Raw genomic sequence first — 23,151 nt, forward strand, 5'->3', positions numbered from 1 at the left:
CATTTAAAAAAAAAAATATTTCAGCAGTACGTGGTTTCATCATCTTTATGTAGCACTCTGATATTGCTTTCTGTATTCATGTCTGTATTTATATATTTATCAGAATAATGTCATGTGGGCTTACTGCTGTGAAACAAGAACATCTCTTCAACTAAATGGCGAACATTTGAAATGAAAAGTGATTGTGCAGTGTGTCAGTAGACGATGTCTTCATTAAGTTAAACTAGAATGCAGCATGTTAATGTTATTTGATGAGTTATTTTATTTTTTGCTCTTTAAAAGCGTAAGAAGACACACTGTGTATCAGCAGATTTTGGTAAATGAAGAATGCGATTTCTTTCAATTTCAGCTTTTCATTTTTAAATGAGATTGTGCATTCATGTCTTCTTGTGTGTGCGTGCGTGTGTGTGTGTGTGTGAGATCATTCATGTGTTTTGTGACATTTGCACATCAAAAGTGAAAAAAACCTTAATTAAGTGTCTCTTTTATGTACTTTACTGTGAAACAAATACTAAAATTGGATTTTAATAAAATCGTTTTGTTGGTTAAAGTGTGTATATTCTGTGAATCTTTTATATATCAGTTGATGTTGGAAGTTTGCAAGTGAGGTCAAAGGAGGGCCTCACAATTTATTACCTCTGACCAAGGAGGTTACGATAGCCGTGTCTGTTTGTCGGTTTTGTTTGTCAGCAGGGTTACACAAAAACTACCAATCAGATTTCATAGAAACTTGGATGGATATATGGACTGAATAGACCCCATTAACTTTATTTCTTAAACATTGCGAAACAGAATGTTTTTAGACATTTTTGTTAATTTCACAGGGAATGATGCATGGATTTTGATAACAAAATCAGGTGTGTTTAGGTGGTTGGTATCTATGAGTGAGTATAAAAGGGGACTGTTGGGCCTTGGTGGACACTACAGGTACTGGTCAATTTTGAGATTTTGAGGTATTTTGTGTGTGTCTTCTTTCAGATTAGTGGAAAGAGAATATCCAAAACATACATTTATGTGTTCATTGTAGTTCAGATTTCTGTTCAGTACATGTATGCAAATTAGGGCATTTAATTAGACAGCCTCATGTGCATTTAAACAGAACATTTCAGAAAACTTGTAATATCAAAAACTTATAGTCCAAATGCAAGTAATCAGCTGGAGATCTATAAGTTGTCATTTTTATGCTGTTCACCTGTACTCTTCCCTCTTTTTGTTTGCTCAAGGAAAACCCTGTCAGAGGGGACACAAAGACAGATTTTTTCCTGAACTGTAAAGTTTCCCTGACATATGTTTAATCCCCTCTGCTGCTTCTTACTGTACATGCACGTCACAGTTCCTTGTCTGCTGCTTCTGCGAACACAACACACAGCAGCCATGCGTCACACATGATCTGTGCTGTCCGGCCCAGACAGATGGCACATCGGATATGCCTCGGCCAATGGCATTGTTCATTTGACATAATACCCAAACACTGGCATCCTCTACAATATCCCCTCCTGCCGTCACTTTATGATCAGATCACATGAGCCCCCCCTCCTCCACCTCCATGTGCTGTCTCCTGTGTTGCTTCTATTGACTTAAGAACAGGCTTTTAAACGACTGCTGGAGATTGGCGGCTCTCATTTTCTGGAGCGCAGACACATCTGCTTTCTCGCTTGTTCAGATGTGTTTATATGATTTGCTGGTGCGGGATTGATGCTGCTTTTTGTTGTAATCCTTATCCACAGTGTATGACAGAAGACAGTGGGGATTCTGTAAACACTCAATTTCAGCACAGACCACACATAAATTACATGTCTATTGGCGCTTGTCTCATTTTTTCTCCTCACAAACCACCGTGTTGCATAATGCAGTGTATCATTTAAACAGTATGCTACCAGCTGCTGATCTCATGGGCAGTGATGTTCAAAGATTTACTATAATGCTTTCTTTATTGGTTTTCTTATTCATGAAAGCAAATATCTAATTTACCTTTTGGGAACCTCAGTTGCTTCAAACACATCACTGGGTTTTTGAACCCTGTGCATAGCTTTCTTTCATTCTAAAGCATCAATGCAACTTTTAACTCTGTAATCCTCTATCAAATAGCCCAGTAATCCTGGCTGCCTCTTACATGGCATAATGCATGATCATTTGGGCTCCTCCTCATATTCCCTCATTTCATTTCAGAGCATTAACAGCTTGCAACACTAAAAAGTTTTTGTGTTTATGCGTGACAATTTTTGACCCAAAATGTGGCTTCCTCAAGAATCTCTGGGACCGCGCTGACCTGGAAAAAACAGCAGCACTTGCACATTTGTGGAAAAGCATATGTATAATCTGACCTTCGGAGGCAGTTTTTATTTTGTCAAATAAAAACAAAAATAATCCCCGCTCTGCGTCATCATGTGAAAATATGCCAGCTGAGGCTGCGGGTAAGTTCGATGCCAGTTACACACATCTTGTCTGTCCAAACTAGATCAGGGCAGATGGAGTTTTGGTTTTTAGCCAAGGATGCAATATTGCACAAAGATGAACAAGTTGGTCCTTGGATTAGAGAGTGTAATCTGCAAATTTCATGTTTTATGTAACTTTGAAATGGTGTGCATGTTTGGTCCTGATGTCTACACAAATACCCAGTGAGTGGTTCAGTGTAACTTCATAATTGGTAGCGCTCACATTGATACTGGAGCTAAGGGGAGCAAAGGGGCTTGTATCAGGATAATATATTACATATTTGCAGAACATCTGGTGAGGTTTTACTAAAAAACAGCAACAAACTTAATATTGTTGTGTAAGGCCGCCCTGATGAATCTCATTCTAACTCCCAAACTGTGCACATTCATGTTGTTCTGCATGGCTATTATTCAGTGTTTGGATGCACTGCTTTGTCCATTTGTTCGCTGTACAGATTGCAAAACCCACTGAGGCAATGTGATTGTGATTTTGTGCCATATGAATACAATTGATTTGATTTGGATTTGTTTAGAAAATCTCCTCTCAGGCCATAAAAGCTTCAGTTTGAGTCAGTCAGTCTCTTTCAAGCAGCCTCTCCTCTGTCTCCAGAAGGGGGCAGTAGAGTACATTTGCATGCTCATTAAAAAGGTGTTAAGCTGTTGACACACAAGGCTGTTTGTCTGTGTGTTTTACAGATCTTTCAAGGCTGCACACTAATGATCTAAGTATCCCGGACTCAGTATGTTCTAATCCTGAAAAGTTTGTAGCTGGTTGTGGCCAGATAGGGCACACTGGTTACCTGGATATCTGCAGAATAAAGCAGAGTTAAATAAAAAATACTCTTTAAAAGGCACAATTTATCTACTTGTTGTTGCCAATAATCCAACTGCAATTTCATCCAAAATTAAGATTCAGTATTTGGAAGTGTCTAGGTACATTTAGTCAAAAACTGTATTTAAGTACAATGTTCAGGAACTGAATTTTCATTTTAAACTATCTAAAAATTGTACACTTTTATATCGCTGGTTAAAAGCTGCAGTTTAACAAAGAAACATGATCAATTCACAAAAGATGATGCACTGTTCAAATTAATCTATGAGTAATGCATCCTTAATTATAAGAACATATTATTACAATTATATAACACTGACAGGGGTCACTTTACATTATGTAATGAGTATGTCTACTTTTGATACATCAAGTACATTTTGTTGATGACACTTCTGTATTTTACCACATGTCGAATGTATGGCATTCACATGTGAAAATGTAAATTTCACATGTGGAAATTTGCATTCATATGTGGAAAAAAATAATGAATGAAAATGTCCAGTTCAAACATTGTGTTTTTTCACATCTTCATGTTAAAAGTTTAGTTTAAGTGAAAAAATATTCAGTGCACATTGATTTGGAGCTTTTTTTACATGTGAAAAAGCAAAAATATTATGTGTAATTTTCATAATGGTCTTTTAACCTGACTAAAAATTTTGAATCCAGGACTTTTACTTGTACTTTCATTGTGTGGTATTGCTTCTTTGCACTTGAGCACAAAGATCAAAATACTTCTTCCACCACTGTTGAAATTACAAATGACGTTCTTTTATTGGTAGTAAAATCCTGACAGGTGTTCTTTTTGACGTTAAACCACCACATATACAGTCGTAAACAAATGACAAACAGTCTAAACAGTGCTTTTCACCTGCGCAGAAGGATTAAAGGTCTTCCTAACGTGATCTCTTTGGTTCCCTCTCCTCAGGCTGATCTCTTTAGTCAGTCCAAGTGTCATGAAATCCCTTGTAAGGAGCTTGGTTGGATTCCAAATAAACAGTCTCTCTCTTCTTGTTGGAATCTGAACAACTTCATTCCCGACAAGGGATCTCGGGTGAGGAGCTTTAAGCCACCAGTGTGTCAACAAATGGTTCAAAAGGTGGAACTTGTCTGTTACAAACACAGAAACTTCAACCAGAAACAAATGATGAAAGGTCGTGAATTTAAAACATGATCTGAACGAGGATACACATGAGTTTTTTTCACCATCACATAAAAATGACATTATTGATACAAGTAACCTTTCTGAAAACACACACACACACACACACACACACACAAACACACACACACACACACACACACACACACGCATACAGTTTCAAGTTCATTCTTGTACTTGGAAACATCAGTTGACAAAACAATATCACCTCAAGGTCCATTAAGCGTAGCTTCATTCTGGAGCTCATCATCTTGAAGTAGATAAGCAGAAGTTTAACATTTACATTTGTTTATACAGCAAAAACAATGTAAATTTGAGGATGCTCAACGACAATTGGACAGACTGGATGTGCAGCCTGAAAGCTCCAGAACTGCTACTAAATGGACCTTGGGATGGGAAGGTTTTGTCAAGTGGTAACACTTTATATTAGGGTACACATATTAACCATTAACTAGTTGCTTATTAACATGCTTATTAGTAGCGTATTGACTCTCTTTTAGTCGTTATAAAGGACCCACTAAAGCCTTATCCTGCATGACCGTATTCTACAACTACTAGGCCATTAACTCAGATTTTTCCCTCAGTAACGTCCAAATTACTGCTCGTTGATAGCAAGTAAGTATCTTAACGCTAACTAATGTTGGCAACAGTAATGCTAGCTAGCTAGCATAGCATAACCATCGTTAATGTTTGTTAGCTAGTGTTAGCAACAAAGCTGGAGCACCATCTGGCAGCCACTTGAGGGGGCAGATGATTAGACAACAGTGCTGTTGTTACGTGAATACAGTGGAAGGGGGAGATGGAATGGCACATTTAGCGGATGAATATTCTCATTCTCCATTCTACAGTGAGGTCTTGCTTATAAGTAGTTCACTGGTAGAATCTATGTAGGTTAGTAAGTGTAGTGAATTAGTTATGAGCAAGACCTCATTTTATAATGTGGATTCAATGGGCTAGTAGTTGTAGAATAAGGCCATGCATAATAAGCCTTTAAAATTGGGTTATAATGACTAATAAAGAGCCAACTTTATGCTACTATTATGCTTGCTAATAAGCGACTAGTCAATGGTTAATATGTGCACCCTAGTATAAAGTGCTACCTGTCCAGCACTAGTGATGTTTCATCCTCTTCTGCTCCAGTCTCATCTTGAGCTCTGAGACCAGCGCTTTGTTCACAGTGTCCTGTCTGGTTACCACTGGCTTCTTTTTAGGTTTTACTGCCACCGTAGCTGAGACGGTGGGTACCGCCCAGTGCCTCTCCCCTGGGATGTAGGGTGGTGGTGGAGGGGGCAGACACGGGGCGAAGGGCGGCGGAGGTGGGGGCCATTGTCTCACAACATTGCTGACATTATTGTTATAATTGATGTTCTCCACGACGACCTCTGGCTCCCGCTCCTCCTCCTCAACTCTGAACTTCTCTCCGGGGTTTTCTGGTTTCTTGAAGGGGTTTTTGAGGTTCCAGGGTTGCTGTTTCCTCCTCCTCACACGGCGGTTGGGCAGGATCCGGTTGGACTTTTTGTTGCGCATGAATGTTGCAGTGGAGATGATGACCGTGACTATGACCATGAAAACAATGACACCAGCAAGCATGCCTAGGATTTGCAAAGGCTTGTTTCTATTGTGCATCAAAAATGATCCCAAAGGCCCCCCCTTGAGTTGGGTCTGTAAAAGAGCACAGGGAGAGTTCACATCCATGGGACTGATGTCATAGTCTGTCACACAAAGATTAACTTGTAAAAATTGTTGTGTGTATGTACTGTATTACTGCATGTATTCATGATTTGGCCAAAAAATTATGTGAGGTGCAAAAAACAAAACTCTCTAAAATCCAGAAATAAATTACTGCAAATGTACTGCCATAATACTGTTTGTATGAAAACTGAATATGTTTCTGTTTCCTGGTGGATGTCTTGCAAATGAAACCCACTAAAATGATGATTATACTTTTCATTGTTCTACTTTTTTGTTCTGTCAAGACAAGATCAGAGAGGTTGACTGGGGAAGCCATAGCTGAGACCATCCAGCATCTGAGAATATATGAGCTGATGTGAAAATAAAAATACAGAACTAATTTGTTTTCTAGGGTTGTGGTGTTATAATGTGAGTACTAAGTCAAAACATGGGAAAAAATATGGGGAAATGTTGCAGGGACAGTTTATATGGTGCTCCTGTACTCTTTTACAGACACAGCCTTGTTCTACCACAAACTCCTTTTAAAAAATGAATGTCTGAAATTCTCATTACCACAGAGTCAAAACAACAGTCGTGCTGTGCTGATGATCTCAAGGCAAGCTTCATTTATGGCACAGGCCTCCCTCTAATCTTTCTGATCTTGCCCTGAGATTGTATTCGGGACTTTTTCACAGAGTTCCAGTATATAAGAGTTGAAATGAAGACTGTCAGTGAAATGGCGAAGGTGACAATGGTCAAACAAATCCCAAACACGGCCCCAGGATGTTTCCTTAGGCCCAGGAAGTATGAGACAAATCTGGATTTGACCTGGAAACATGACAATTGCATTCGTGTGAGATTTGTTTTATTATTACAAATTTGTAATTGCTACTTAAAGGTGCAATATGTTAGTTTTAGTTTAAAACATTCAAAAATGTACGAAAGTTATTAACAAAACGTGCAAAAATAAACAAAAATGTCGATGTATTGTGTTGCAGAGGTATCTACTGAAGTTAGCATGCTAACCAGCTAGCCCCTGCCTGTCCTTTCTCATAATATCTCTCAAATCCCCCAGTCTGAACCACTAGCTGCACGGCTAACCGAGCTAACTAGCTAACTGCAGCTTCAATTAGCAGTTAGCGGTTGTTCTGGTGATATGCTGCACAGTGCCCGCTATTTTTGTATGGAGTATGAATTCAAGAGTCGGTCAACGACATTGAGAACGACAGCTGAGAACGACATTGTAACTATAAAATATACATTTCTATCTATTTTTAAAATACAGAGGAATTGAAATTGTGTGGTGCAAATAAATTTCACCAGGATTTGTTGGATAAAGAAGCAGAACTGCTCCAATAATTATTTCTAAATGGTTCTCGTAACCTGTAGCTACAAGTAAAGTGACATCTGAGAAGCATTAGCATGAAATGATGAATGTATTCTTGTCACTAACAAATAAACCCTGATTTAACATTCCATTTTTCTTTTGTATTTGAAGTGTATTACTTCAGAAAAAACAGTAGAAGTCATCATATGGTATCATATGGGTTTAACTGACTACTCATCTACTCTGTTGATACTTACAGCTTCAGTGATGTCGATCTTGACGACTGCTGTGGTGCTGAAGGACGGCTGGCCTCGGTCGCGGGCCTGCACCACCAGCGACCAGGTGCAGTCTCTCTGCTTGGTGATGTTCTGAATGATAGCCATGGACTTGATGTAGGACTTGAGCATGATCTCCCCCGTGTCAGCATTTATGTCAAAGATGTTGTTGTCTGGATCAGCTTTCATGATGGCATACTCGATGACATTGTTGGGTATTTCTGCATCATCGTCTACAGCCTGTGTGGACGTAGATACATTTAATTTAAAATGCAGTGATACTGACGTTGATCTTGAGCTTTACTGTTCATGACACAGTAAATAACACAATAGAATACCTCTATTTTCACTGGGGCTCCAATCACCATGGTCGTCTCAAGGAAGTTGTCGTTAAAAGCAGGTGGATGGTCATTCAGGTCGAGCACAGTCACAAAGACTTCAGCCAGGCTGTACTTCCCTTCTGTGTCCTCTGCTTTCACATAGAAGTTATACTTGGATCTCACCTCTGCATCCAGGCTCGCCCACGGTTGCGTGTAGATGATCCCAGATGCAGGCTGGATCAGGAATCTGTAAATGATTACGTGATTTAGGACAATTAATTCAGGAGAATGCAATACTGATCTTTGTTTTCCCAAACAGTCTTGTGAATGTATGTTGTCTATTTTCTGATGTGAGCATTTTGCTCAAGACTGCTATTGTGGAGGAATGGGTTGCATATCACACTCGTCTAGATTTTCTCTTTCATTCACTAGTTTGTTTAAACTTTTTAATGAGATGTCAGGACATTTTCCAACTCAAAACCTGGTGTTTTTAACAAGATGTTGGGATGCTTTTCCAGCTGTGTTTGTTGTGACAGAACCATGTACGTCGAAACATGATCTTTTCCTAACCCTAGCCAAGTGGTGTTTGTGCCTTAACCTAACCAGACCTTTAGCACAGCCTTTTCAGTAGAAAACTGAGCATAAAGGAATATTAAGTTTCAACATATCCATGTTTGCAGTAACATACATTGCCAACATTTAGTCTGGCGAATGGTTGCAGGAGGCATTTAGGTTAGCTTAGCTTAGCATAAAAACTGGATGGAGAGAAAGAGATGCTTGGCTATTTTCAAACTTCACGGACCATTACATCTTAAACTCACTGACTTGTTTATTTTTTCTTTGTTTACCTTATACATAAAACAGCAATGTAAAACAACAATTTGTGGTTTCACAGAAAGTTATGTGCTCGTAAACAGCGGCCGGCACAATGACCTCCCAGGGTCTTGTCAGAGGGTGATGTTGCCTGCAGCATGTGCACGCTTCACAGATAACATACCGGGCTGCTGTTTTTTGATTAACAATAGTCACAGAACTTAATTCCTCCTTAAACCACCAAAATATTTTTAGAATCCTGTAAACAAACAATGCTAAGCTAGGCTAATCACTTCTTGGCTCCAGCTCCTTACCAAACACACAGACACCAGAGTGCTGATCGTCTCATCTAACGCTTAAAAAGAAAGCAAATACATGTTCTTCCCAAAATGATGGACAATTCAGTATCACTTTAGTGTCCTCTTCCAATCAACTTTACTCATGACAGATTGACCTATAAACAGAAAGAGCAAGAGTGGAATTAGACTGTTTCACTGACTGACTTGTTTAGTTTCCGTGACTCTACAGTGACTCTGTCACCGTGCAGGTAGCCAGAAGTAAAGAGCGTTCTATTTTCTCCTCCAATCCCATTAGAGGATTAACAAAGACAGAGGGCAAGCAGACAAAGCTCAGGACTGCATGATCCTGTGTATGCTGAAGTATTCTGCAAGATACTATTAAAAGCTATAAGGTCAGAGATATGAGATTTTTGTAGATGCAAAACCAAGACATGTACTGCTTCAGGACAAATTTTCAGAGTTCAAAGAGGAATTTCAGAGTAATCTGAGGTGACACAGTTTCCAAATGGGTTTGACCAAACAAGTCTGCACTAAGATAAAGTGTTCCAAATCTCTCTCCTCTGCTTATTTTGGAAATCCTGGATTGTCATATGACATCACATATCTCCTTTAATTCATCGCTACCGAGCGCAAAATCTCCACTGAAAGCTCCAAATATAGTTTCTACCTACACTGCAAAGCAGATGGTCTATTGGGAACAGACTCAAAATGTCCTTACTGACATACATCTGTCTTTGGTTTCCTTTGCTTTACTGTTCTGAATGTTTTCAAATCCAGATCTTTTGGTCCTCTAAGGCGTTCAGAAAAAATTGTGATCGAAAAAACAAAAACAATTTTAGAACAGTTGCAATCACAGTGTTGAGATTTCACCAATTTTACCTAAAATGTAGGTGATCTTATGGACTATGTCTCTAGTGATGTGAACGGCAATCTGCTGGTGCACTGTGTGTTATAATCAACAAGAGAGAACAGTGAGCTGTTTTCTCAGAGGTTAGACTTCTACTGGAAATCTAATAAAAATCGACTTCAGAGAAAATACCAGTAAATCCTCTGAGGGACTACAGTGCTTAGGTGCAATAAAACCAACCAAGTTCAAATATGAAAAACAGTCTGCTGTCATATTGCTACACACCTTTCAGGCAGATGTTTTTTGCAGTTTATGTTGGTCTACAATTAAAATGCTACATTGAGGCTCAGATCCAACATCTGTCTTTTAATTAAACTATTTCCTTGAGGTTAGTGCGCCTTAGATTTTTTTCTTCATAAAGTGTGTTTTTCTACTGCTGACAAATACTCAGGGTATTAACTGCTAATAATGTTGCATAAGCGTTTGTGTGTTTTCACTTTCATTTGCTGGAACATCACCACCTAATTTCCTCCCCGCACATTGTCACTACACAGAGACCAGTGAATAGAGTCAGGGGAGGGGACAGAGAGGTAGTCTGGCACATTGAAAACAGGGTTTGAAGGACACCAGCCTCCCAGCACATGGTCTGCTCTCACTCCTTCCCCCTGGAAAACGCTTACAGGACATTGGAGCTCAGACCAGCTGCCTCAAAGACACTTACCCAGACAGAATAATAAACACTGGGCACCTTATGTAACTCGCAGTGATTTATTACTTTGTGGGATTTCTGATTTCTGTAATATCTTTCATTAATCTTCATTTATATAGTTTTAGAGGCTGAGAAAACCAGGGCATAAATCCCATTACACAGACATTAACTTGCATGACAATAAACTTGAACCTTGCCAACTCGTTTGGTTGGAATCTACAATAGACTTCTTCTTCTTGGGCAGAAAATCTAAATCTTCGACAGATTTAGATTTTTACTTATTCTTACTCTTATTTTGACAGCACAACAGCTGAAGCACTTATAAGTAAATGTCAGTCATTAAATGTGTGATGTTTATTAGCACTGTGGTTGAAATATTACATCTTAATATCTAGACAGAATTACAATGTTATGAGGATGAGAGGAATTTAAAGGCGGGACTGCTGACGAGGTGTTTCAGGAGCAGTGTTGTCTGGGAGAGAGGAGCTTCTGTTGGTGCAGACTTTGACCTTTTTAATTTTCAAGAGCTTTTACATGCACAAGCACCTATAAACACTGAAAGAAAAGGAATAAACTAAAAAAAATAACACTTTAAGTTATATTTGTATACTTACAAGTCAGCCCCTGATCCATAGATGGAGTACTTCACTTCACCCCAAGGTCCTGAGTCTGGGTCTGTAGCCTGCAAACAAACAGATCAACTATGTTCTGAGTTTGTTTGTAGGACTTGCATAAATTAGGTCAGTTCAACATGACTTTGACAGGAGTCAGGATAATCTGCAGCTCCTCTTTGGGAGTTTTAGTGAAATATGTGGCTCAGTCAGCTAAGGCATAGCCCCCCATTTCCTGGCATTATTTGGGGTTCAAGCCGGGCCTCTCTTAACTTTCTACCTCATACCTCTGATAAACCTCAAAATATTGATATTAGATGTGTTTGTATTAAACTGAATGAGAGTAAAGACAACTGTCTGCCGCTGTGGATCAGCAAACTGAATGAATCTGTGCGGGATTGGAACATGATGTTACAGAGGTCAGCTATAAAAAGACTGATTTTTTTTTGATGTCATAGGAACATCATCATCATCATCATCATTGGCGTCAGCTAATCTGTCTGTCTGTCGCTGCAGGGATGCCTGTTCGCTGTCTCCACGAGTCCAAGGTCACTTGTTGGCTGTTCTTTTATCTGATTGAAATTGCCTGGGATCAAGGAAATGAGCCTCTGTGGTGTTCACGCAAGGGCAGGATTTATTAGTGAGCCTCCCTGTTGCTTTGAGCCTCTGCAGGGCGCTGATATGAACTGACAAGGGTGAAGGACATCTATCTATCCATCCATCCATCCATCTATCTATCTATCTATCTATCTATCTATCTATCTATCTATCTATCTATCTATCTATCTATCTATCTATCTATCTATCTATCTATCTATAATTCTGTCACCCAGTTCTAACATTTATAAAGTACTTTTGAGGACATATATATGGTGTTGAACTCAAAAATATTGTGATATTTTCTTAAGCCCATCTATCTATCATGTCCTTATAAGTGTTCGTGATGTTTCTGCACATATTTTTGTGCTGCAGCTGCATGTGCTACTAAGCATTAGGGAAAAAAAAAATCTGGGAATTTGCTGTTACACAACAAAATGAAAGTGATAGCCATCTGGCAGCTTACCTCGCCTAGCTTTTATCTACATGTTTTCACATATTATCCCAACCCCCAACCAACCAACCAAAAAGTCTACATTTAGGGAATTAATGGCCCTCTTGGGCATTTTGTTCAAATCAGCATTCGTCTTTAGCTCCAAGTGACGTACACTGGTGATGGCATGTATTTTTAGACGGGATGAAGGCTCGCTCACCGTAACTGAAACCACATTGGAGCCACCGGGTGAGTTTTCTGGAATTCTGGCGATGTAATAATCGGAGGAGAACTTGGGAGCGTTGTCATTCGTGTCCAACAGGTGAATGACAATGTCTGCGGTGGCGCTGAATCTCTCGGGTGTGTCAATCTCAACTGCAAGAAGCTAAAGTGGGGAAATATTGGAAATAAATCAATGCAACAGATGCAGGAGCAATTTGTTGAGAAATGTGTGCATTTGTGCTCTTTAATGCCATTTCAATCTGCTGCTGTGCACCTTGTATGTGAGAAAATGGTTTTTCTCATAGTCCATGGCAGCGGAGTCTTCTACTAAGATTGTGACTTGGGCCTCATTGAGAACAGTTTGAGGGACGACCCGCAGCATCCTCCCTGGTCCGATCAGTCTCAGGTTGAATTTAGCATTCGCACCCTGCAGGAACACAAAACATCATTATATTATTCAGGATGTCTCATCAGTGAAAAGGACAGTTGTTACGTTATCTATGCATGAACCTATTTATAGTAATCTGCATTTGTCACTAACAAGCGTACAGTATAATCCATGCAGTATATAGTCCTTTCAATCAATATAAAAGCTTTGAATGTTTTCATTATCACAATAATGTATGAGAAATCAATAGGATATCAGTAGCAGCTGTAATATTCTTGGTGAAATATAATACCAGTGGACACAGAGAGAGCTCACCCTGATGTTGTAACAGTATTATCAGAGAATACATTTGGCAAACATCATTTGGATGAGGCTCATACAAGAAACTGCTAACACACTTGCATAAGCTGACAAATGGCATAGTTAGGGAGTACCTTTTAATTTGTGTTGGCTCACTTTCAATTTTCTTTTATGATTTTAAAAGGATTGTCTCTGATAATAGCAGGCTTAGAGTCATTTCGTGGACAGAGAGGCAGAGTGAACTCAATGTTGTGGCACAGTGAACGTTGATTAAATACGTTTCTTGTTAGATAACAGTGTAATGAGTTTTATTACATAATAACAGTCACTGTTCCTCTCTCCTAGCTGAGGCACATTTTAATGGTGATGATACGATGATACATGTTCAGTAAAACATCACCGAAATTAGCAACTATCTGATTGTTTCACACAAATCACAGTCAATATAGAAGATAATATTGGTCTCCGCACCTGATCGGAGTCATTGACAGTGATTTTCAGCCCCCGGAGCATCTCTCCCTCTGGTGGATGCTCATACATGGTCAACTCAAACATGTTCTGTGGGCCGTTTTCTCCGTAGAAAGTAGGTGGATTATTGTTCAGGTCCACCACTCGGATCACCACCATAGCCACCCCGTAGTCCAGGAGTCTGCCTTCAGGACTGACTTCTGATGCCTTGACACAACGGGTAAGAGTTTTGCAGGTTCAAATTCAGGTAATTGCTAGGTTATCTCATCTAAAATGTATCTTGTTTTCTGTGCAAATTTTTTGTACCATTGTTCATTCAATTAATGAATTTATTGCAACAATTCAAATTTAAAATGCAATTTACTGTACAAACTTTTATACAGATGGATACAAGCAAAAAAGTAAAAACAACATTAAAAAGGTCTTCTCTCTCCTTCCAAGCTATCTGAAAGTAGCTTATAGAGGCGTTCAGGCTGTGCTTGTTTGATGCTAAAGAAAATGTAAGTCTGGTGTTGTTTACAGTCAAACTGTATCGATGAATGAACCACAACTTACCTTGACTTTAATGTTAAAGATTTCTCTCTTCAGATAAATGGGGAGAGTCAGCAGGGTGATACAACCGCTTGTCTTATTGATGTGAAAATCACCGTTGTCACCTGGAGAGACAACAGATGAGCATGTTGACAAAGCATGCAAAAGCATGTAAAAAATCATTTTAATCTCCGTTGAGTGAAATGCTTACCTTCTTCAAAGGAATAACGGATTGGATTAGGGTTTCCCACATCACCATCTTTGGCTAAAACTGTGAATATTTCAGATCCCTATGGGAAAAGATCATAAGAAGGGTTTTGCTTTTAAATCAACAGTGAAACAAGAATGAATAAACTGTGGTTAAGTAACCTGGATATATGAATGAGCTTCTATACAGCTGTAAAATATACTGTATTTATATATTTCTCCAGTAAACAACTCTAATATGTCACTCTTAGCATTACATAACTCAAAAACTGATGGTATAAACAAAAAGGAAGCAGAAGATGAGTCATCAGATGCACAACTGGTCAAAAAAACATAAAAAAGGAAATGTCTTCAGCACCTGATGTTCACTGAGTCTTCAAATATACATTGAAATGTCAGTGTCCTAATTATTTCCTTTGGATGAAAGTCAGACCTGTAATCTCCCTCCTCTGATGTGATACTGCAGTGACATTTTGTAACAGAGGAGATAATGTGGCTTCCACCTGCTGTGAGAAGGCATTGGCATTACAGTAAAATGCCAGCAATTAAAGCTGTGTGATGAGATAATGCTGACTTGGGTTTTCTGCTCTTTTGTTGGTTCCTCTTTATACTCTGAATGTAGAAATAAATTGCATTCACTATATTACGTTGCCATGTCTTGCTTCGCCTTATAAATTGAACATGTGACGTAAATTATAAGAACTTTGCAAAAGGTTTAGAGACATGTGCAGAGAAACAGCTAAGCAGAATGTCAGTGAAGGATGTTTTCTTACTCACGGGCACTGAGATTTCATAAACGTAGCCAAAATACGGCGTCCCAATGAAAGATGGCGGAGTGTCCTGTGCGTCGACCACGTTGATCGTCAGGGTAGCCGATGATGACATGAACTGCTCCTTGCCATTAAAATTACCACCACCATCCTGAAACAAAAAGTCATGTACAGTTTAAATTTACATTCAAAAAACATAATCTCCAAACAATAGCATTCTAATTTTGCTATATATAGTTATATATGCTAGTTTACAAAGCTTTATTAATTTTTAAAGTTGAAATGTAATTTTATTTTGATTGAAAGATAAAGAACTGGTGGAGACATGACATGTGACTTATATCTCAGTTTTGAACTACAAGCTGTCGCCCACTTTTTAAAGGATATCCTGTCAAGATCTGACTGAAAACCCGAGGACACACCGTGGTAGAGAGGCTCTGGAGCATATCATCTATTTTACTCTAAATGGGACCATCATTTACAAAATGAACATTGTGCTGAATTGTAGAAAACTTGGAACTTGCAATTGAGGCCATAAACTCATTAGGAAACTGTTTACTGAGGTAATAGATCAAGTGAGAAGTAGCGTCATTTTCTCATAAGCTTACAATCAAAGTTCTCTTGGCAACCACTGGAATCGCCCACTGCTGGTCATTAGAAAGAATGCTGGTTAAAGGCATTTCAGACCCAGCAGCTCCATCCATATTTCATACAAATAATTACAAATTACAAATTTTCACACACCACCACCGAAAACTCCACAAGATACCTTTATATTAAAAAAAGAAAGTACACTACTGCATGACGGAAGCCTTTAATGAGTTTTGATACACCCTTTACCTTTGCAACGACAGTGACAAAATGTGTCTTTGTCTTCTCATAGTCCAACATTTCCCCAGATTTGATACGAAGGACACCGCTGTGTCTGTCGATGGCAAACAGAGTGGGCTGAGGATTCTGTAATAGAGAACAGGACAGAAGCAGGATTTTAAAAGCACACACAGAGACACATTTCAGGTCACACGAGTAAAAAAGCTTGTCGCTGAAACTCCTAAACCCCATTTACAACCACTCACGTGAGATATCATGAAAAAAGGGGTCAGATTGCTGCATTAAAACACTAAGTAGTTACTTGAATTAGGCCACATCTTGTATACAGTCCATCTGGATGTAAAGAGCCTATATGCTCAAGGACAGTGCAAGCAGGTGAAAGCTGCTATGTCCAGATGTGCCTCACTCATCACTGTCACTCCAGGCCAGCTGTTCTTTGGTCCTAATAGTCCAAAGTGCAAACTAACAGTCGCTGCTACCCGCAGCCAAAGCAGCCCTCTAAGCCTCCACTACCTGACACAAATGTGATTGTGATTTAATCCTTATTCTCATAACGACTGCAGCATATTCAGGCACAGATATACACATGAGCACCAGAGAATCTCACTGATATTACCTTGTTTTCTACATCATTTACGTTACATGCTAATTAACACTGAGGAAGGTTTTCTCTGTGCTTATTTCTTCATACAGTATTGATTTATGGCAGAAGTTAGACCTGTGTTGGATTTGATTGGGCAGTGATACCTGGAGGTAGTAGGTGACTGAGCCACCCGAGCCTGTGTCCCTGTCCACTGCTTCGACTTTGTAGATGCTGCTGCCGGACTCTGTTGTCTAAAATGTGAAAATGAGTCAGGTCACAACATATAGGGCTTAAAAATAAATGATGCAACACATGTTAACTCATCAATTAATAAGTTAATAAGATCATTTTACAGTAATATTTAATTTTAACGTAGAGAGATTGACATATACTTTTTTTTTGCTTAACTTACTTCCAGTACATCAATGATTGCCGGCATGTTTTGGAAATCCGGTTTTTCATCGTTTGCATCCATTACAAATATTGTGACTCTTTCCACAACCTGAAACGAAGAGGACAAAGACACTTGTGTTCAAGTTTGTTTTAGTTTCATTCAGTATAAGGGATGACAATAAAAGGCACAATCATACATTGAGCTAGATGCTGACCTTGCTTCGTCCATCTGTGATGCTGACAAGGACATCAATAGAGTCTTGTTTCTGAGCAGAGATGGAAGACACGTAAATATGAAGACAAACATGATGAAAAAAATAATTATATGGTAAAGTTTAAAGTCAGAAATAAACTTTTTCTGTCAGCCCTAATGCCCTCTGACGCCTACGTTGAGTTTACCTCTCTGTCCAGCTGTTCCACCAGTGTGATGTTCCCGGAAACGGGGTCGACCCTGAAGTATTCTTTGGAGCCTGGATCAAAAGACAGGCCGTACCTCACCTCCTGGCCTTCAGGGTCTGTGCCATTGAGACTGTAGATCTGTGTACCTAAAAGAAGAAGTCATAATTTACATAAATTAACCTCAGCTGTTAACAGATTCAGACATATTTTGATGATTTTTGCACAAAAAAAATGTGTATGTGTGTTCCTGTTATTGTGAACATTTGAAAAGCTGGTTCTGAATGCAAAATGTGCCGCCTCTAACCACAAATCAATGAGGGTAGTTTATTGATTGTTTGGGCAAAACTGCTGTTGAACAAACAAGGCGCTGACATAGTATGCAGCTGCACAATAAGTACCCTGACTGATGGAAGGTGTAGAGGGACAGCTGCTTCACATTCACAGCCAGCAAACTGTCCCTCACCTCAACAGGTGGCTCAGACAGATGAGCATGTTAGTGTGAGTACAAACATGCCACACAGCATCTGTTCATCTATCAAAGACTATTTAACATCCTGGACTCTCAGATATATTGGCAACAAAAACATGCCATTTTGTTGATTGGTTGGTGCAGCGGCCTATTAGCCGACCACACTAAGTGTCCTGTATGTCAGAGGTTGATCTCACCGACAGCCGTGTCCTCTGAGAGGCTGAACAGTGCCAGGTTCCCGTTGTGGCTGTAGGGTCCATTGTCGTAGAAATAGGGTGCAAAATCTGCTTGTGCTGAGGACAGAGATGTGGAAAACACCATTAAATGTTTAAAAGTTTCAAATAATGTATCTTTGATTGGATTATGTAGCTTTGTGATGAGGAAACAACATAAATATTCTCTTACAAACTGAAAGTTGAATTACTCTCAGGAGTTTTACTGCAACAGTCTTAATTGGTCTTGAATAACGGGTCATTTATGGCGGCTAATGGTTGCTAATAATAGCAAACTTAAGATAGATGTTGCTGTTTGGTCCATTAGATTGCATGAGCCAGTTTGCAAGCATCTTCTGCTACTATACTATGTTATACTATGTTTTAGTATTTAGCATTATTTTGTAATTGTCAATCATGGTCACAATGGTCATTGTTTATCAAAGAGTGACAGAAACCAGGTTGCCTATGCAGCACGTACACCCCCTCTGAAACTTTGACTGGGATTACAAGTGAGTTACGTCAACCTCTTAAGATACCTTTCTATACATAGACCAGAGATCTCTGGTGGTTGAAACAATGCTGTTTTAATTCGAAGGTTATCTGTCTTTTAATTTCACATTACCTTTGAAACCAAATCCATACATCAAACAAATCAATATCAATAAAATAATCACATAGAGTATAAACTGACGTGCACCTATAAGAGCAACAAATCAGGCAAGGGAATGACTTGAAAACAGAATAGACTTCAATTATAAACTGAAAGAAATTTACAATCAACCCAGAGGCTCTCAAATGTATCAGAACAGCATTCAAAATCTGATCACAGCAACACTGTCAGCAGAGCATTAAAAAGTGAAACTTACCAAAGCAGGCATGAACGAACACCAAAAGGGGCAGCAGATGTGAAATCTTTACATTCTTCATCCTAAAGAATGAAGTCATGAAACCGCACCATGAACACGGCTTTGTTGAGAGTCCTGTACATGAGAAGCAGCTCTCAAGGTGTTTGTGGGCTACTGCAGGAGGCGAAAGGCAGATGCTCACATGCTAATCCAATGACACATCTTAAGAGTCACTCCTGGGCCGTCTCAGTCCAACAGAATCCACAGGGTTGAGGATGGCTCAAAACAAAGATATACTGCAACTTTGCAGATGATGGATGGGTATACATCACACTTTTTGTACATAATTTGGATTTTGATGTAGAAAGACTTTCATTATTACAACTAATAAACATGCTATTTTCTGGTTTTGTCTTTGTAGAAAAGATGCTTGTTTCTGATTTTAAACAAGCTTTAAGGTCATAATGCTAACATTTTCGTGTAGACAAATCATATTTAAAAAATAATACATCTAGAGAGTTTGTAGAAAGGTGCAATATAAAAGTATCTCTTTTCCGTAAAGACATTATTATGATCGTCAATTAATAATTTTTTCCCCCAAAATGATTGTTTTGTTTAACTCTGTGTAAGAATTCTGACAGTTGGTTCCAGCTTGTTTGTGAGCCATTAGTAAAATGCTGTTGGTTGGTTGTTTCGTCAGCATCAAGAGTCTTGGAAGTTGCCAGTTTGAGGACAAAAAAATAAAAAAATGACATTTTTACAGTTTACTGTTAGCTTCGGCTAACAGGGGATATAAGTGTACGTGTGTGATGAAGGATGACTCTGGAGAGGATTATCTCACTTTACGGACTTTTACTGAAGACTTGCCGAACACACAGGTAGGTACAGATACCATGAAATGCTCTAGCTCCGATGCAGACAGACTTTTAGTCCACACCGAAGCAGGCGAGAGATCTTCAACAACACTGTAATCAAAAACCGGAACTCCCTGACCACAACACAGGAAATCTGTAACTAACATGCAGTTCCGGCAGAGGTCAAATGCCATAACTACATCACAAACAATAAACAATATCTGTTCAATAGAATAATAATAACATTAACAGCATTACACTACCCCCCCTTTAAGCATACTGAGTCCCTTCAGTACTAATGAGTGTTAAGCAGTCAATACAATTATCCATTATCAGCTATAACATAATTAAATTAAAAATGAAAATCAACACTATCAACTGGACTAAAACTTTTGCTCTCAACATCTTGATAATGACCTGGGGGGTGAATTTCCCGTCCTTCCAGTGTTCTCCTCATTGGAGGTCCCCGGCTGTTTTCCTCTAACCCCGAGGTACGTACCTCCTCTTGGTGCGTGGCCCGCACGGCCTGCCTTCACCTGCGTGCTGCAACCTGACGCTTGCTTTTCATCCCTTGTGTCCTGGGAGGGTCCAGCTCAGTCTCGTCCGGTCCCTGGCCACTACTGTGGTCAGTTCCCATGGGATGTTGTGCCCTGGGGCTGGCACTGGGGAAGAACTTTGTGTCTCTGTCGCCTGATCCACGCAGGAATCACATCACTTGTATACAGCTTCAGCCGATCATGGTGCATGACTTTCCTTTCACGTTGAGTCAGGATCTCATATAGCAACTCGTAAGTCATGAAGCCTCTTCTGTCTGTGCTGAGCTGCTTTGAGGTGCTGCCGAGCCATCTCATGGACCTCATTAAGACTCTTTTCCAGGTCCCGTACATGCTCAAGGGGTTCCTTTCCGCCTTGCTTCCGCTCTGCCACCCCCAGCCAGATGTCCTGAGGCTGATGGACTTCTCTTCCCAGCATGAACATGTTAGGTGTGAATCCAGTACTTGATTTGATTTGATTTGACTTGATTGCACTGCGATATGCTGCTGCTAGTAGGGGTAAGTGTTCATCCCAGTTCTTTTGGCTTCAGTCTACGTAGCAACGGATCATCTGGAGAAGAGTTCGATTAAATCGTTCCACCTGTCCATTTGAAGCAGGATGATATGATGTGGTCCTGGTCTTGGAGATCTGGAAGAGTTGACAGATGTTCTTGAACAGCTCACTCTCAAAGTTACGTCCCTGGTCCATGTGTAAATCTACACATGACATCATCCACATCCTCTTCAAATCTTGCCCACTGCTCATGCAGTCTTTGGCAGTGGGAACATCCTTGATAGGGAAGCTCTGTTGCCTCCTTGCCCGCTTTATAGCAGTCAGAGTCTGTTGGACCCTCTGTGTTGCACTTGGACAGTGCGTCTGCATTAGTGTGTTGTCGCCCAGCACAATGTTCAATCTCAAAGTCATACTGGCTGAGCTCCTCGAGCCAGCGAGCTAACTGGCCTTCTGGGTGCTTAATGCAAAATAGCCAAGTCAGGCTGTTGTGGTCTATTCGGAGGAGGAGCTTCCTGCCAAGGAGAAGGTGGTGGAACTGCCTTGTGAATCTCACAATGGCTAGCAGCTCCCGTCGGGTCACACAGTATCTCTGCTGTGCAGGGGTGAGGTGACTGCTAGCATAGGAGATAACTCTCTCCTCCCCCCACTGGAACTGCGATAGCACTGCACAATACTGTGGTTAGAGGCATTGGTGTCAAGGATGTAATTACCAGTGGGTGCTGGATAAGCCAGAACTGGGGCAGTAGTCAGTCTTTCTTTGAGCTGCAGGAAGGCGTTCTGCTGTGGTTTGCCCCACTGGAACTCTGCTGTCTTCTTTAGGAGATTAGTCAGGGGGCTAGCAAGCTCGGCAAAGGCAGGGACGAAGCGGTGGTAATAGTTGCACAGCCCTAGAAAAGCTTGCAGTTATTGAGTGTTCTTTGGGGGCTGCCACTCCTCCACACTCTTGACCAGTGTTGGGTTGGGGCTTATTCCCTCTCCACTGACCACGTGCCCTAGGAAAAGGACCTTGTCTCTCAACAACTGACATTTCTTGGGTTTGAGCTTCAACCCATAGCTGTGGAGGCGCTCAAAGACATCGGCCAAGCGCGCTGGTCTGGCAGTCCCAGTGTCAATCTTATGGGTAACAGCAGAGAGATGGCCAAGGTCTGTATCACTGGCTGCAAAGAGAGTCTTGTACGTTAGGAGGAGCTCAATCAGTGCTGCCTGCTGTTCTTCACTGAGAGCCTTACTCGATGACGTGTACAAAGCCTGCAGATGTTGTGGTAAGTCTATTGCATTTCCTATCACTCTTCCAACCATTGGCCTGGCATTTTCACTGCTCTCTTCCTCTGATGTGCTCCCCAGCTGGTCACTTTCTGAGTCACACATGATAACAGGATTATCAGGGAAGGTTTCAATCAGGATACCAACACAAACACAGCGGGACAGGGATGCTTTGGCATTTGAGAAATTGCAGAGTCTGACAGGGATTCTGGGGTCCATGTAGATGGCGACACTTCCTGATGAGACAGTCTCAGTTATGTCGAGAGGCTCTAGAACTGCTGGATGACCAGGTTTTGGGTTTTCAACTTTCCCCCATACGAGGCACTCACTTTCAGGAGGTAGGGTGATGTTGTCTTCCAGGAGCACACGTGCCATGGAGTAGTCTTCCCCATTACCTTCGATGACCCAGGAGGGCACTGGGTCATTGCCGGCAAACACTTTGCGACCAGCGAGGACAGTCATGTCAGCAGCTTGCATAGTATTAAGGCCCAGGAGGAAAGAGTCATGAATGCGGCCAGCAAAGACTTTCCAGTTGAACCTTCGGCTGCCAATTCCCAGCGTCACCTCCAATTTTCCCATGGCAGACATTTTGCTCCCAACTCCAGCATTTCGAAGGAAGGTTTCAGTGAGAGGCTTCTGTGTTTCAATTGGGAGCATGTTATACACCACTGTGGCTTCAGCACCAGTGTCGACAACTGCTTTAAGGTGCAGACCATTTACTGCAACTTCGATCTGCAAGCTGGGACCTCTTATGGTTGTGCGTCCTAGCTGCGGGGGAAGGGGTTGGTCCTCAGTGGTTGGAGGGCCCCTGAAAGCGTCTGGGTTGCTTTGTAGGGAGAGGTCCTTATGGCGACTTGAACTTGGTGACCTTGAACAGTCTCTCCCAAAGTGTCCCATTTCTCTACAGTGGAAACAAGTCAGTCTACTTGCTTGACTTGGGCTGGGTGACTGCATCCTCAAACTTTGTGAAGGCAGTTGCTGTGCTGGTCTCCTTCCATGGTCTTGTTGATGTGTCCTCTCACCATATGATGCAGAACG

The 23,151-nt window shown here is 40.5% G+C and overlaps 1 protein-coding gene across 1 annotated transcript; it reads right to left on the reverse strand.

The window, feature by feature from the left end:
* Positions 1–4,918: 4,918 nt before the first annotated feature.
* On the reverse strand, positions 4,919–21,261 carry cdhr1a (cadherin-related family member 1a; the record flags this gene model as incomplete). The annotated part of the gene is made up of 18 exons (XM_084374962.1): positions 4,919–6,088; positions 7,682–7,939; positions 8,038–8,266; positions 11,302–11,369; positions 12,549–12,713; positions 12,825–12,977; positions 13,710–13,913; positions 14,262–14,362; positions 14,449–14,527; positions 15,222–15,365; positions 16,055–16,171; positions 16,793–16,879; positions 17,041–17,130; positions 17,237–17,287; positions 17,421–17,566; positions 18,087–18,182; positions 20,359–20,493; positions 21,021–21,261. The coding sequence occupies 18 exons, from the start codon at positions 21,259–21,261 to the stop codon at positions 5,537–5,539; spliced, it is 2,916 nt and encodes a 971-aa protein (XP_084231088.1). The 3' UTR covers positions 4,919–5,536.
* Positions 21,262–23,151: the final 1,890 nt, after the last annotated feature.

The sequence above is a fragment of the Pagrus pagrus genome, assembly GCF_965226575.1.
Source record: "Pagrus pagrus genome assembly, chromosome: 15".
NCBI lineage: Eukaryota > Metazoa > Chordata > Actinopteri > Spariformes > Sparidae > Pagrus > Pagrus pagrus.